General features: G+C 43.8%; 1 protein-coding gene across 1 annotated transcript; it reads left to right on the top strand.

The window, feature by feature from the left end:
* The first annotated feature begins 7,138 nt into the window (after positions 1-7,138).
* NDUFS6 (NADH:ubiquinone oxidoreductase subunit S6) lies at positions 7,139-13,203 on the top strand. The gene is made up of 4 exons (XM_053397224.1): positions 7,139-7,337; positions 9,653-9,706; positions 11,760-11,882; positions 13,084-13,203. Exons 1-4 carry the CDS (start codon positions 7,182-7,184, stop codon positions 13,150-13,152), a joined length of 402 nt encoding a protein of 133 aa, XP_053253199.1. The 5' UTR covers positions 7,139-7,181; the 3' UTR covers positions 13,153-13,203.
* The last annotated feature ends 268 nt before the right edge of the window (positions 13,204-13,471 follow it).

Raw genomic sequence — 13,471 nt, forward strand, 5'->3', positions numbered from 1 at the left:
TAAATATATTCTACATATATATATATATATATATATGAATGTTGAGTTTTGTCAAACCAGGCACTTATACATACACATACACATACACACACGCATACATATATACACACAGAACTAGGAAAAATTAACTATCACTAGGTTATTTAATATATTTAATAGCTAATTAAACTTCCTTAAGATGGCTCTATGGGGCAAAGTCATTCATCATTAATTCTTGCCACCACTATTCATCTTTCTGCAAAGTGTGTCATTACTTTTACTTGGAGCCCAGTTATATACTTGCACTCAAAGAACATGTGCAACAGACTCCCTAACAACGTGATTTTACACGTGTTTGTTCAGAGTTACACCAGAGGAAGTGTGCATAGCACTGCAGCCCTAATTTCAACAACTGTGGAACAATCATATGACTCAGCATTTATGAAAGTATTTTGTCTCTTTCCAAAGGGAACACAGCAGACAAGGCATTTGCACAGCTGGTCACCTTCTTATGAGTTTTGGTCTTTTCCCCTTCCATTTCTCCCTCCCCACTTCTTCCTCCCCCCTCCACTTTCTGCTGGGGATAAATTTATATAGTAAATAAAATAGAAAAGGAATATGCAGCTATAGGGATACAATAAACAGCTTTGAACTGAGACAGACCATTGGTAATACTTCTCCAAGGTCTTGGGCAAAGATACCAGGGATTGGCATTGAATTATTGAATTATTTTTCAAATTGTTGTTTTCTTAATCGTTATCACCATATTTTGAGCATTTAAAATGCTTTGCACACACAAGCTCCCCGCAACATGGCTGGATGGAGCTCATCCAAAACTTCTGGAGGGCAAGATTTTAGCGAAACTGCTCTAAGTTATGTTGCACTGGTACATCTAACCTACTGACATATCAGCTTTATACTAGTTTAGATGCGGCAAGTTTTTTCTTTAAAAATCTGTTGCATTAGTGGCACAGCGTAGCTTAGTTTCGCCGTTATACTTTTTTCCATGAAGCATCAATGTGTTATGCTAAAACACCTCGAGTCTGCCATGAATAACTGCAGGTTACGCAGCAGAAGCCTATTTGGCAAGAAACCCAAGTTTTACAAATGAACAGAGGATGAATCATTACTGAGCTATAGGTAGAGCTGCAGCTGATCTGTATTTGAAGATGGGATATTTGAAGACTAATTTGGATACCCGATTCAAGTGTACGTGAGATGCATTTTTAAAAAATGCATCTTACTTTGCCTGCTGTCCTCCACCCCACTTCTTTATAAAACAATACTTTGAGAAAAATTGGTTTGGATCTTGCCACATATGGGGGCAACTACCGGTAGTCACCTGCAAGGGACACGGGTGGCGCTGTGGGTAAAAGCCTCAGCGCCTAGGGCTTGCCGATCGAAAGGTCGGCGGTTCGAATCCCCGCGGCGGGGTGTGCTCCCGTTGCTTGATCCGAGCGCCTGCCAACCTAGCAGTTTGAAAGCACCCCCGGGTGCAAGTAGATAAATAGGGACCGCTTACTAGCGGGAAGGTAAACGGCGTTTCCGTGTGCTGCTCTGGCTCGCCCGGAAGTGTCTCCAGACAGCGCTGGCCCCGGCCTCTTGAGTGAGATGGGCGCACAACCCTAGAGTCTGTCAAGACTGGCCCGTATGGGCAAGGGTACCTTTACCTTTACCTTTAGTCACCTGCAAAAGCCTGTGGCCCTGGATATGGGTCTCCATTTGTGTGTGTGTGTGTGTGTGTGTGTGTGTGTGTGTGTGTGTGTGTGTGTATGTAGAATATTAATCCATTTATATGCTATCTTTCCTCCAGTGGGCATATATGAGAGCACCAGTCATTCTTCCCTGCTAGTACTGATCAGATGTAGACTTACATCTCTCGCCCTGAACTAGCCACTGTGATCCACGCGACGGTCACCTCCAGACTGGATTATTGTAACTCGCTCTACATGGGGCTGCCCTTGAGACTGACCCAGAAACTCCAGCGGGTGCAGAATGCCGCGGCGAGACTCCTTACGGGGTCCTCGCTGCGAGATCACATTCACCCGGTGCTATACCAGCTGCACTGGCTCCCGGTGGGGTACAGGATCAGGTTTAAAGTGCTGGTTTTAACCTTTAAAGCCCTATATGGTTTAGGACCCTTGTACCTACGGGACCACCTCTCCTGGTATGTCCCACAGAGGAACCTACGGTCTTCAAATAAAAACATCTTGAAGGTCCCAGGCCACAGAGAGGTTAGGCTGGCCTCAACTAGAGCCAGGGCTTTTTCGGCTGTGGCTCCAATCTGGTGGAACGCTCTGTCACAAGAGACTAGGGCCCTGCGGACTTGACATCTTTCTGCAGGGCCTGCAAGACGGAGCTGTTCTGCCAGGCCTTTGGTCGGGGTTCAGTCTGACTCCTCTCCCCTTTCATAAGAACTTACATGAAAGTGGCCTCCCAATTTTCTCACAGGCCCATATATGTTCAGCACAAACAGTTGGGCCTGGTGAGCATTTAAGGTGCCCAACCCTAATCTGCGGGTTGCCATCCGACTGGATTTTATTCTGATCCTGATTTGATTTGAGGATATATTTTAATTGATTGTCTGATTTTATGTTAATGTATTATACATTTGATGTTAGCCGCTCTGAGCCCGGCTTTGGCTGGGGAGGGCGGGATATAAATAAAATTTATTATTATTATTATTGGGTAGCTTTAGTAAGGTTTTGCATCATTCGTCTTCTGACTACAACCTGAGCCCAGCCATCGGATGCACATCCATGCTGGAGCAATTGTATTTTCCATCACTGAGCAATAAGACTACTTCTACGTGCATCTAAAAAGCATTGTACAAAAGACATGCATTCCCTCCCTAGAAATTATCTTTCTAGTCCTGCTTGATTTTAACATGCTAAACAAAGGGAAGGAACTAAACACTTTGCAATGCATAGCAATGGCTGGGGCCAGGTGTCTAGAAAGACGTCATCTGTCAGTTAGCTAACCTCAGTGTATCCCCCGCTGATCCAGTCAGACAGAGCTCCCCAAGCAGTAAGGTTCAGACAGATTTTCCCCTCACCTGTCATTATTAAAAAGACATTGTCCTTACTTCAGCAACTAGAGCGGTGTTTCTTATGCACTCTGCTGCAGTCTAAGCCTTATACTCATTAATATACATAAGCTGCAAGATTCTTTCAGTTGACCTAGTTACATATCCACCTGTTGAAGGGCAGAAAGTTGGAGGGGGGGAAAGCTTTCTTTCTTTCTTTACCACCTATTTTATCTGAGTTTCTGCATAATTATACTACACAGGCCAAGAAAGACTATCTATTTGTTTCAAGTTTGCAATACATAACATTACAGTGGTACCTCGGGTTAAGAACTTAATTTGTTCTGGAGGTCCGTTCTTAACCTGAAACTGTTCTTAACCTGAGGTACCACTTTAGCTAATGGGGCCTCCCGCTGCCGCCGCGCGATTTCTGTTCTCATCCTGAGGTAAAGTTCTTAACCTGAGGTACTGTTTCTGGGTTAGCAGAGTCTGCAACCTGAAGCATCTGTAACCTGAAGCGTCTGTAACCCAAGGTACCACCGTATAATGATTTACATTACCGTTTTTAAAGCACTAGCTGCAAAACTGAAAGCTAAAATAAGTTTCGGACAGTTTCTCTTCCAGACTTTGTCTCAAGCTGTTTTTTACACACAGAAAACCCCAGAGAATTATTCTCTCCTCTCCCCCACCCGCCGGTCATAGTCCCAGATTTCAGAGACTCCCAGTGATATCAGGAGTACAATGAACTCAGAATGCCTCTTCCAATACCAGCATGCCTATGAATCACTGAACCATACCTTTCCATTTACTTGGTCGGAATACTGCATTTTAGATACTGATGAGGGGCCTCTGCTCCTTTCCTGGCACTAATTATCCTTGGTGTGTGGTTTTCCAGGGCACTTACAGCTGTGAGGCACCCAGAAAACTCCCTTCTCCCAGAGCAACTTGGGCTTGGAATGCTAACCATGTTCACATGGTCTCTATGGTGCCTTATATCCACTGTAAATACTCTGGTACCTGGAAAACTTGATAGTTTCCCACTATCGCTTGTTGAATTCCAAGCGCCATTATCCCTGACCATTGACCATGCTGGCTGATGGGAAAATAGAAACCTAGAGTGCCACAGGCTAGCCGCCCCCCGCTTTAAAAGTGGCCACCTTTACTACACAAAGAAACAAATAAGTTTAAGCACCACAGAAGTTATTTGTCCAATCTCAACATGTATTTAGAGGCCTTTCAATAGGTCCTTACAAAAAAATAATAATCTTATGATATATTGTACCTTGCTAGATATTTGTCTGTGTATCAGCCTCGTCGCATTTATAGAGCAACGTTAACTTTCACCCATATGAAGCAGAATAGCCAGGTTAAAGTAGTCAAGAGATACAAGATCTAGCTTGACTTTATATAAATCAGTTAGATCAAGCTTGTAGATTGCCACAATCTTGGTTGCTTATGACAAGAATGGACTCCAGACACTAAAGTCATTGACACAGTTTCAGAGAACAGTTCTCTTTTTAGACCATTAGGTGTCAAAAACAACTGAGGTTGTAATCCTGCACACACATCCCGAAGCCTGATTAAACATAATGGAAAGTAATTCTAAGCAGATATAATGGAGATCAATTCTGAGTAGACATGCACTCAGATATGGGGGAAAGGCAAATGAAACAGACTGGTAGCTCTTTGACACTTGGGCATTTGCGACATCTGCCAGTATGATGGCTGGTTTACTTGCTTTCACTGGCTGAGCCCATGGCCACAATTTAAAGTGCATGCCCAGACTGACTGCGTGGTCAGATGTCATCCCTGTTCTAACCACAGATACATTACAGTGGTACGTTGGGTTAAGTACTTAATTCGTTCCGGAGGTCCGTTCTTAACCTGAAACTGTTCTTAACCTGAAGCACCACTTTAGCTAATGGGGCCTCCCGCTGCCGCCGCACTGCCGGAGCACGATTTGTGTTCTCATCCTGAAGCAAAGTTCTTAACCCGAGGAAATATTTCTGGGTTAGAGGAGTCTGTAACCTGAAGCATATGTAACCTGAGGTACCACTGTATTTTTAAAAGAGAAACAGAAAGCAGAACGTAAGTTTATAATCCTGCCATGGCTGATTGTGATGGGGTAGATTAAAAAAAAACACCAAGTGAAAACTCTCCTAGCTTTGTCTGATTTGTGACCTTTGTTAGGATGTACTGAATTCTTGAAATAAGCATCACTGTGATCAACAAGACTTCAGTATAGGATGGTGACTACTTTATAGTTTGTTGAACTAAGAAGTCTTTGACAGTTTAATTATAATTATACTATAATTTTGAAACAGTTTTTGAAGTAAGCAACACTTTTAAGTGATTTTATTCATCAAAGCTGGTTGGCTTAAAACTGCCATGGCTTACAACCAGACGAGGTTTCCTCTAAAAGACAATGTTTCTTGTATGCAGGATAATCAGAACTGTCCTCTTCAGTGACCAGTGAAGATTTGTGCTCACAAATTTCTTCCATCTGCTAGTAGTCTTACAACTTTCTCTGCTTGTGCCTCGGATGCGTTTTACAGTACACATACAAATGGCCACGCCTGCGGACAATGAAACAGTCCTTGCAACGCCTTCTGAGGACGGCCTTGCACTTTATGCCAGCGACTGGCTGCAAGCTGAGGGGAGGGCAACTGGTGAGAAAGGGCAGCAGATCCACGTGACGTGGTCTGGCGGCAGGTAAGGTCTGCAATGGGCTGGCAGTCTTTGAGCGTCCCACCAGCCAGGAGGAGAATAAGCGGGAGGCTGTGCCGCAGCTCAGGAACCTGGCAGAAGTCACCGAAGCAGCCATCACATTCCGCAAGAGCAAGGAGGCCATTGTGCCCAAGCTTAGGAAAAGAAGGGAGGAATTAAAACATCAACAACACATCCACCAACTAAAAGATGCAATCCAAGTCCTTTTCACCCTTGCCTGGGAGTAAAGTCCCAATGTGGTTTACTTTCGAAGAAAGGACCTTAAGGTCCATATATAGCAACACCCTAGAGGTCCCCTAAGGAAGTCAGATTAGCCTCAACCAGAGCCCAGGGCCTTTTAAACTTTGGCTCCGGCCTGGTGGAACGCTCTGTCTCATGAGACCAGGGCCCTGCGGGATCTGATTTCTTTCTGCAGGGCCTGTAAGACAGAGTTGTTCCACCTGGCCTTTGGCTTGGAATCAGTTTGATTCCCTCCCCCTCTTTTTTCCCCCTTTCTCCTCCTGTGAAGAGACTGCATCCTTATGTTTTAATGTTGTGTTTTAATCTTTTTAAAATTGTATTTTAATCAACTTGTTTTTATTATTGGTTGTTAGCCGCCCTGAGCCCGGCCTTGGCAGGGGAGGGCGGGATATAAATAAAAATTTATTATTATTATTAAATGTAAATAGGATTACATATCATAGAATAGTAATCCAGGGGTGGTCTTGTCCAACCCCCTGCAATGCAGGAATCCTGCCCGCAGCCGTCCCTGGGTGGGCTCGAACCACCAACCTTGACCCCACTGCAGGTAGTATTGCAGCAGCGCTGCGCATCCTCAAAGTGGGAGGAAATGGAGCCAAAGGTTATTCCTCCCCTACACAAAACGCACAGGGTAGAGCTGCAAAACTCACTCGTCGCTTTGCATCTACCTTGGAAAAAGGGCGACCCAGCAACCACTTGGGAGTCCAAACTGGCTGGACTTGCGATTACGAAAGGCGAGTTAACAAGCCCCTTCCCACGCATGCGCAGCCTCCCGCGCCCTCCCCCCCCCGCGAACCTGCTGCGCACGCGCAGAGCTCCCTTTCTCCTTCCAGCTCCTTGGAAGCCCACAGCGCATGCGCGAACCGGAGCCTCCGCTTTTAGTCAGGCCGGGTAAGAAGAATACAGCTTCATTCTCCGTAAAAGCTAATCCAAGAACCCTTTACCCGGGGGCGGAGATGGTCTGCGCTACGGACCGGACGAAGAGCAACGCCGCCGGCCTCTAGCCTTCCGGGAAGAGGACGAAAATGACGAAGGCGCCCGTGACTCCTTCTCTCCCCGCCCCTTTTTTTTACGTCCTTACGTTTCCCTCCGCCTCGCGCGCGGGGTGTGTGTGTTTACGTCAGACGCTCGGCGGGCCTCCAGGGGGCGTGGCTTTGGCTTCGCCGCGCGTGCGCAGTGCGCGAGGCGGAGGAGGAGGGGCGTCGCCGACATGGCGGGTCTGTCTGTGTCCTTGGGAGGAGCGTCCCGGGCGGGCTTGGCTTTGGCGAGGGGCGTCGCGGCTCTCCCCTCCCTGCGACCCGCCTTTGGGAGAAGCTACTGCGCAGGGACGTCCCCGACCGGCGAGAAAGTGACGCACACGGGACAGGTGAGTGTTCAGATAGAGTGCCTCTGAGCCTGGAGGCTCCACTCGGCTCCCTTGCAGTGGGTGCTCTGCTGGTACAGCAGCAACAGCGTTTATAAGCCCCCAGTCCCTGCCTTCTCATTCCAAAGAGGCTCAGAATAAACTTAATTATTTAATAATAATAATAATAATAATTTATTATTTATACCCCGCTTATCTGACTGGGCTTCCCCAGCCACTCTGGGCGGCTTCCAACAAAATATTAAAATTCATTAATCCCTCAAACATTAAAAGCTTCCCTGAACAGGGCTGCTTTCAGATGTCTTCTAAAAGTCTGGTAGTTGTTTTTCTCTTTGACATCTGGTGGGAGGGCGTTCCACAGGGCGGGTGGTTAAATATATTATAGTTTTGATTTATTTATGTGTTTATATAATCTTTAAAAATTCAAACAACTAATCGTTCAGCAATTTGGAGATTTACTATTTTCATTGCTCTCAAAGATATGATGAACGTAACTATTTTTTTAAAGGGCGAAATGTGTCCCTATTAACTTTAAAATAAACTTTTATTTATTTTAAGTTTTCGTTGGTTTTGCATATAATAATAATAATAATTTATTTATACCCCACCCATCTGGTATAAATGGTATACTGCCCTTCGCCCGAAGACCTCAGGGAGGTTCACTGCATCAAAACAAGAAGAAGTCCTGATTTTGACCTATAAAAATCCTTAAGTGGCTCAGGAAACGCAATACTTCAAGGGCTTCCTCTCCCCAAGCAAAAAGAGCCTTTTCTGTAGTGGCTCCCTGCATGCGGAATGCTCTCCCCAAAGAGGCTAACCTGGTGCCTTCATTGCAGGTGAAAGCCTTCCTTTTCAACCAGACCTTGAACAATTTGGCATTTTAACTGTGTTTGTGGGCAGGGGTCTTTGGGGTTTTGATATTTTGATAGGTGTTTTGTGTTTTCATTTTGTATTTTTTATTCTGTAAACTGCCTTGAGACCTTCGGACATTGAGCAGTTTGTAAATTTAATTAATAATAACAAATAAAATAAAAGATACAGAAGCCAAAAAAGGCGTATCTCTCTTTCTCAGGTTGTTGGTTCCTGCAGAAGCTTATGGCATGAATTCCCCCTGTGGCCTAGGCTTTCCTCTCTTTTTTTTGTTATACCGTATTTTTCACCCCATAGGACGCACTTTTTCCCCTCCAAAAATGAAGGGGAAATGTGTGTGCGTCCTATGGGGTGAATGCAGGCTTTCGCTGAAGCCTGGAGAGCGAGAGGCATTGGTGCGCACCGACCCCTCTCGCTCTCCAGGCTTCAGGAAGCTATCCGCAAGCCTTGCAAGCCCGGCGGGAGTTCCCGCGGGCTCACAAGGCTTGCGGACAGCAGCCTGCAGCCCCTGCGAGTGTCCGCAAGCCTTGCACGCCCGGCGGGAGGTCCCGCCGAGCGCGCGAGGCTTGGGGCGGCATATTTTGTAAGAAATATGTTAATTTCACATAACAGCAATGCTCCGTGTTACCAATCAGAAAGTAAAGAAGCATCAGTCTTTTACCAATAACTTGACATGTCCACCTTTGCTGTCATTAGGGGCCCCAATTTTGGGATTAACACTACATCCTTCAAAAAGCATTAAAAAAATACTTTAGAATCATTGGATAAGCAGTACCCTGTATTTTCTTCATTTGTGCCAACAATCAGCTTCCCAAACCCTCTAATTCGCAGGCATGCCAAAAGGATATGATAAACGTCCGTGGGCGAGTTGGAAAAATGCTCTAGGCAAAGCAGAGAAATGCCAACAAAAAGTCTTGTTTTGAGCTGTAAATTTGGCTTAATCTATGAAAAGGAAGTTGCCAGTGGTAATTAATTTTATGGAAATTTTCATTATCAACTAGAATTGATTCAGTTGAAACACTCTTCCAAATCCAGCGCTATTGGATGAAATCCATTGTCCAACAGCGGAACAGACACCATTGATAGAATGGATTTCCCTTCTCCTCTAAACCTCCCTCCCCCCCAAAAAATCTCCATCTGAAGCAGATTTGGGGGAACACAGGAGGCTGTTGAGAGGAGGGCAAATCCTACTGCATTCAACTTTGGATGTAGCTCATTATTCCATAGAAGATAATAAGTGAAGAATCTATCCTATTGAATATATTTCATTTCCCGGCAAATGTTAGACACTCCCCACAATCACCAGCAACATCAAAATGTATGGAAACTTTGTTTCTATACTTATTGTTCCTTATTGTTAATCCCTTTTCAACCACACTGCAAATTCCTTGAGTTTAGAATTCTAAGTCTTCTCCTTGCGTATTTATTATATTCCTATCTTATTTCAGGTTTTTGAGGAAGCTGACTACAGGCGGGCTCGGTTTTCTGGTCGACAGAAAGAGGTAAAATTCATGTTAGGAAGCGTTTGCCTTGATTCTGTGCTTTTACACATTTACTAACACAATGTTCATTGACTTCAGCTGTGAAAGAACAATCCAGCTTAACAGCTGGACAGTTTCAACTTCCACCAAATTAAAATTGATTTATAGATCTTAAGTCACATACCTCAGCTAAAATCTTTTATTGATTGTGGGAGTGGGTTGAAACTTACTTGGAAACTTTGGAGAACATCCTGATGTTGCTTGGGTGTTTGAAACTTGTAGTTTCTGCACTTAAAGGTAAAGGGACCCCTGACCATTAGGTCCGTCGTGACCGACTCTGGGGTTGCGGCGCTCATCTCGCTTTATTGGCCGAGGGAGCCGGCGTTTGTCCGCGGACAGCTTCCGGGTCATGTGGCCAGCATGACCAAGCTGCTTCTGGCAAACCAGAGCAGTGCACGGAAACGCCATTTACCTTCCCGCCAGAGTGGTACCTATTTATCTACTTGCACTTTGATGTGCTTTCAAACTGCTAGGTTGGCAGGAGCAGGGACCGAGCAACGGGCGCTCACCCTATCGCAGGGATTTGAACCACCAACCTTCTGATTGGCAAGTCCTAGGTTCTGTGGTTTAACCCACAGCGCCACCCGTTTCTGCACTAAGGCCCGGTTAAATGCAGCATTGAACATGTTCTTTTTTAAAAAAACAAAACAAAACCCACAAACTCTTACCTGTGTGACATTTGTTCCATAGGTGTTCCATTTTAAAGCAGGGTTCCTTGACTATATGTGAAGTATTAGTGTGGCCAAAGATCCACAGTCCAGACAGGTGCTGTGTTATGTTGATGTGTGAAGCAGTTACATTAAATGCTACATGGATACTTGTTTCTTGTATTTTAGGCATCCTGTTTAAATGGGGTCTATTCTGTATACGAAAATAGGGTAATGTTTAGTGTTGCACCTGCATAAGGGAAATTGCCCATGCCCTCCTCCCAATTGCAGTCCTCTGACAAGCCTCTGGCTTGGAAAGGCCTGGGATTTGGGGCAGTGGGAGTAGAGCATCAGGTGCAAATGGGCAAACATCGTTTCTGCTGCAACAGAATCTAAAAGCTGCTCAACATTTTTTAAGGTGAGTTCCTTAAAAATGTGGTGAGCACTGAGTAGCATGCCAGCCTCCCATTAGTCACTGATTTTAGCGCTTTTGGCTTTACCTGGCTGTTAACAATAATAGCATACCCTTTTACCTGGCTGGTACAATAATAGCATACCCTTTGTTGCCACGGTGGAAAGGATTCCGTAGCAGATGAACTAGATGCTGTGGTAATACAGTGGTACCTTGGTTCCTGAACGGCTTGGCTCCTGAACGGCGCAAACCCGAAAGTAAGTGATTTGGTTTGCAAACGCTTTTCGGAAGCCGAACATCCGGTGCAGCTTCCATTTGAGTGCAGGAAGCTCCTGCAGCCAATCAGAAGCCGCGCCTTGGTTTTCGAACAGTTTCAGGAGTCGTATGGTCTCCAGAACAGATTAAATTCTAGAACCAAGGTTCCACTATACAGTGGTTGATGTGAACACTGGATTTTCATCTTCAGCAGGCACTAGATCCATTCAGTCTTGGCACTGTTTATGTTTGTATTTCAGATCTGTTTTAAAGTACAGAATCTGGTTGTGTGCATTTATTCACTTGCCTATTTATATTCTGGTTTTTAAGACAAGTCTTTGCAAAGCAGCTTACAAGTAATGGAACAAGTACCGGTAGCTTGTGGCTTAATCATTACTTCTAGGATGCGGCCAGGATCTTACCGCACTGCTGATAATGCAGCAGCCCTGATTGGGGCTAAAAAGTTACACAAAATGTTCATGAGGGCAAGGAGGAGGAGAAGGTTCAAAAAAGGAACTCTCAGCTTGCCATAAACACACCGATGAGGAAGAAGAGACAGCCAATTAGTTCTGCCCTGTTTCAGGCACAGGACTTTGCAGTACCTATGGTAGCAAAAGCCGCAGCCTGTGTGCCCATGCCACTAAAGCAAATGTATAGTTGGAGGTGTCTGGCACTGAAAACCTTTCCTTCGCTATAATAGGTGAATGAAAGCTTTGCAATCGATTTGATCGCTCAGCAGCCTGTGAGTGAAGTTGAAACCAGAGTGATATCCTGCGATGGTGGCGGCGGAGCTCTGGGACACCCTAAAGTGTATATAAACTTGGTAATGTAATCTAACCTTTCCTTTGTGATCCCATCCACTGTTTTCCATTATTATTATTATTATTATTATTATTATTATTATTATTATTATTATTATTGGAAGATATGTGTACAACTGAGACTGACCAGTGTATCTCATCAACTGTGTGGCAGTCTAGAATGATCCTTGGTATATCTACTTTGCTTGTTTCCTATTTCGAACTGCAATGTTAAGAATTGCCTACTACAGGGCAGGCCACAATTAAGAGCTGATAGGTTGCATTCAGTTTTATGACTCGCCAGTTGTGCAGGCCTCGTTTAAGGGATAAGTGTTAATGATTCCCTCCGTTGCAATTTTTATGGGTATTTTCAAGGTATAGTCATGCGTGTATCCTAAAGATTGTCTTTTCCTGTCCTTCGTTCATTCTCCATGTTGCAGCAACCATTAATGTCAATCTCTTTTCTGATTGTTTCATTTTAATTATTGCTTATTAAAGCAGCTTGCCAGTAAGTTCAGATGTATTCTTGAGTAGATTGCTTCATTTTAATAGCTTATATCTTGTTAGCTGCCTAAGATAGAAGAAGGAAAGGCTTTGCTAATCTGAAGCCTTTGTCAGTTTTTATGGTCTAATTGCATTCTTCAAAATGGGTAGAAGGAAGTGTAGGCAAACAGATAAAAATATTTTGAAATTGATAGTTGAGGGGGCTGAGATGGGCAATTGTTATAGCTGTGCCTCAGTCATATCAGCCCTTTTGTAGAGGAAAATCAAAATTATTTTAGCTCACGCAGAAAACTGTATATTTCAGATGAAGGTGGATTCTTTCCCTAGCTAAACTTTCAGGAGTATTTATTCATCATTGTGATGATTTGAATAATCTTACCCACCCATCCCCGTTTGGCAGTCAGATACTTGTTGAATATGTAAGCACCGAATTATGAAGATAGGGACAGTAACTATTAAGATTTGTAACTAAAATGATGTGTGAGTTGCTCATGAAATCCATTTTGTAAAATGCATCCATACATACTTAGAAGCTTACTTTTGAATCAAGCTGAATTCCAACCTTTAGAGTAGAACTGCATTGGGGGGGGGGGTATGTAAACAGATCTGTTTTAAATAGAAGTGTTTGCAGTAGAGCTATTTTATATGGAACTGTATTTACAGCACTAAGGTAAAATTATAATTTTATTCCACCCCATCCCTCAATTTTCCCATTTGCAGGACAAAGATACAAAAACGGGAACATGTGGCTACTGTGGACTCCAGTTTAAGCAGCAGCACCATCACTGAAAATTGTCTTTATTATACTATGTTATAGTATTAAATATATATTTAAAAGACTGTCGTGAGTGATATCTTTTTTTAAAAAAAAAAAACAATCCAGTGTTATTCTTAGAATAGAATGCCCACAACTATACTGCAAAATACTTTGTTCTTTCCCAGCTTTCTACATACAGCATATATACCTTATAATTTTTTTAACAAAAGATTCTATCAAAACCACCATAAAATCATAGCATGCTTGATGGTGTTGGGTTCATGTATAATTATATAAATGCAAGATAATCCATTTTAATTTTACTGGATCCAAATTTTACCCAGGCGTCAC

The sequence above is a fragment of the Podarcis raffonei genome, chromosome 7, assembly GCF_027172205.1.
Source record: "Podarcis raffonei isolate rPodRaf1 chromosome 7, rPodRaf1.pri, whole genome shotgun sequence".
NCBI lineage: Eukaryota > Metazoa > Chordata > Lepidosauria > Squamata > Lacertidae > Podarcis > Podarcis raffonei.

Coding starts and splice junctions, on each gene's coding strand:
- NDUFS6 (XM_053397224.1), top strand. CDS start 7,182: ATGGCGGGTCTGTCTGTGTCCTTGGGAGGAGCGTCCCGGGCGGGCTTG. Junction 9,707..11,759: donor TTTCTGGTCGACAGAAAGAG/GTAAAATTCATG, acceptor TCGCTATAATAG/GTGAATGAAAGCTTTGCAAT. Junction 11,883..13,083: donor CTAAAGTGTATATAAACTTG/GTAATGTAATCT, acceptor TCCCATTTGCAG/GACAAAGATACAAAAACGGG.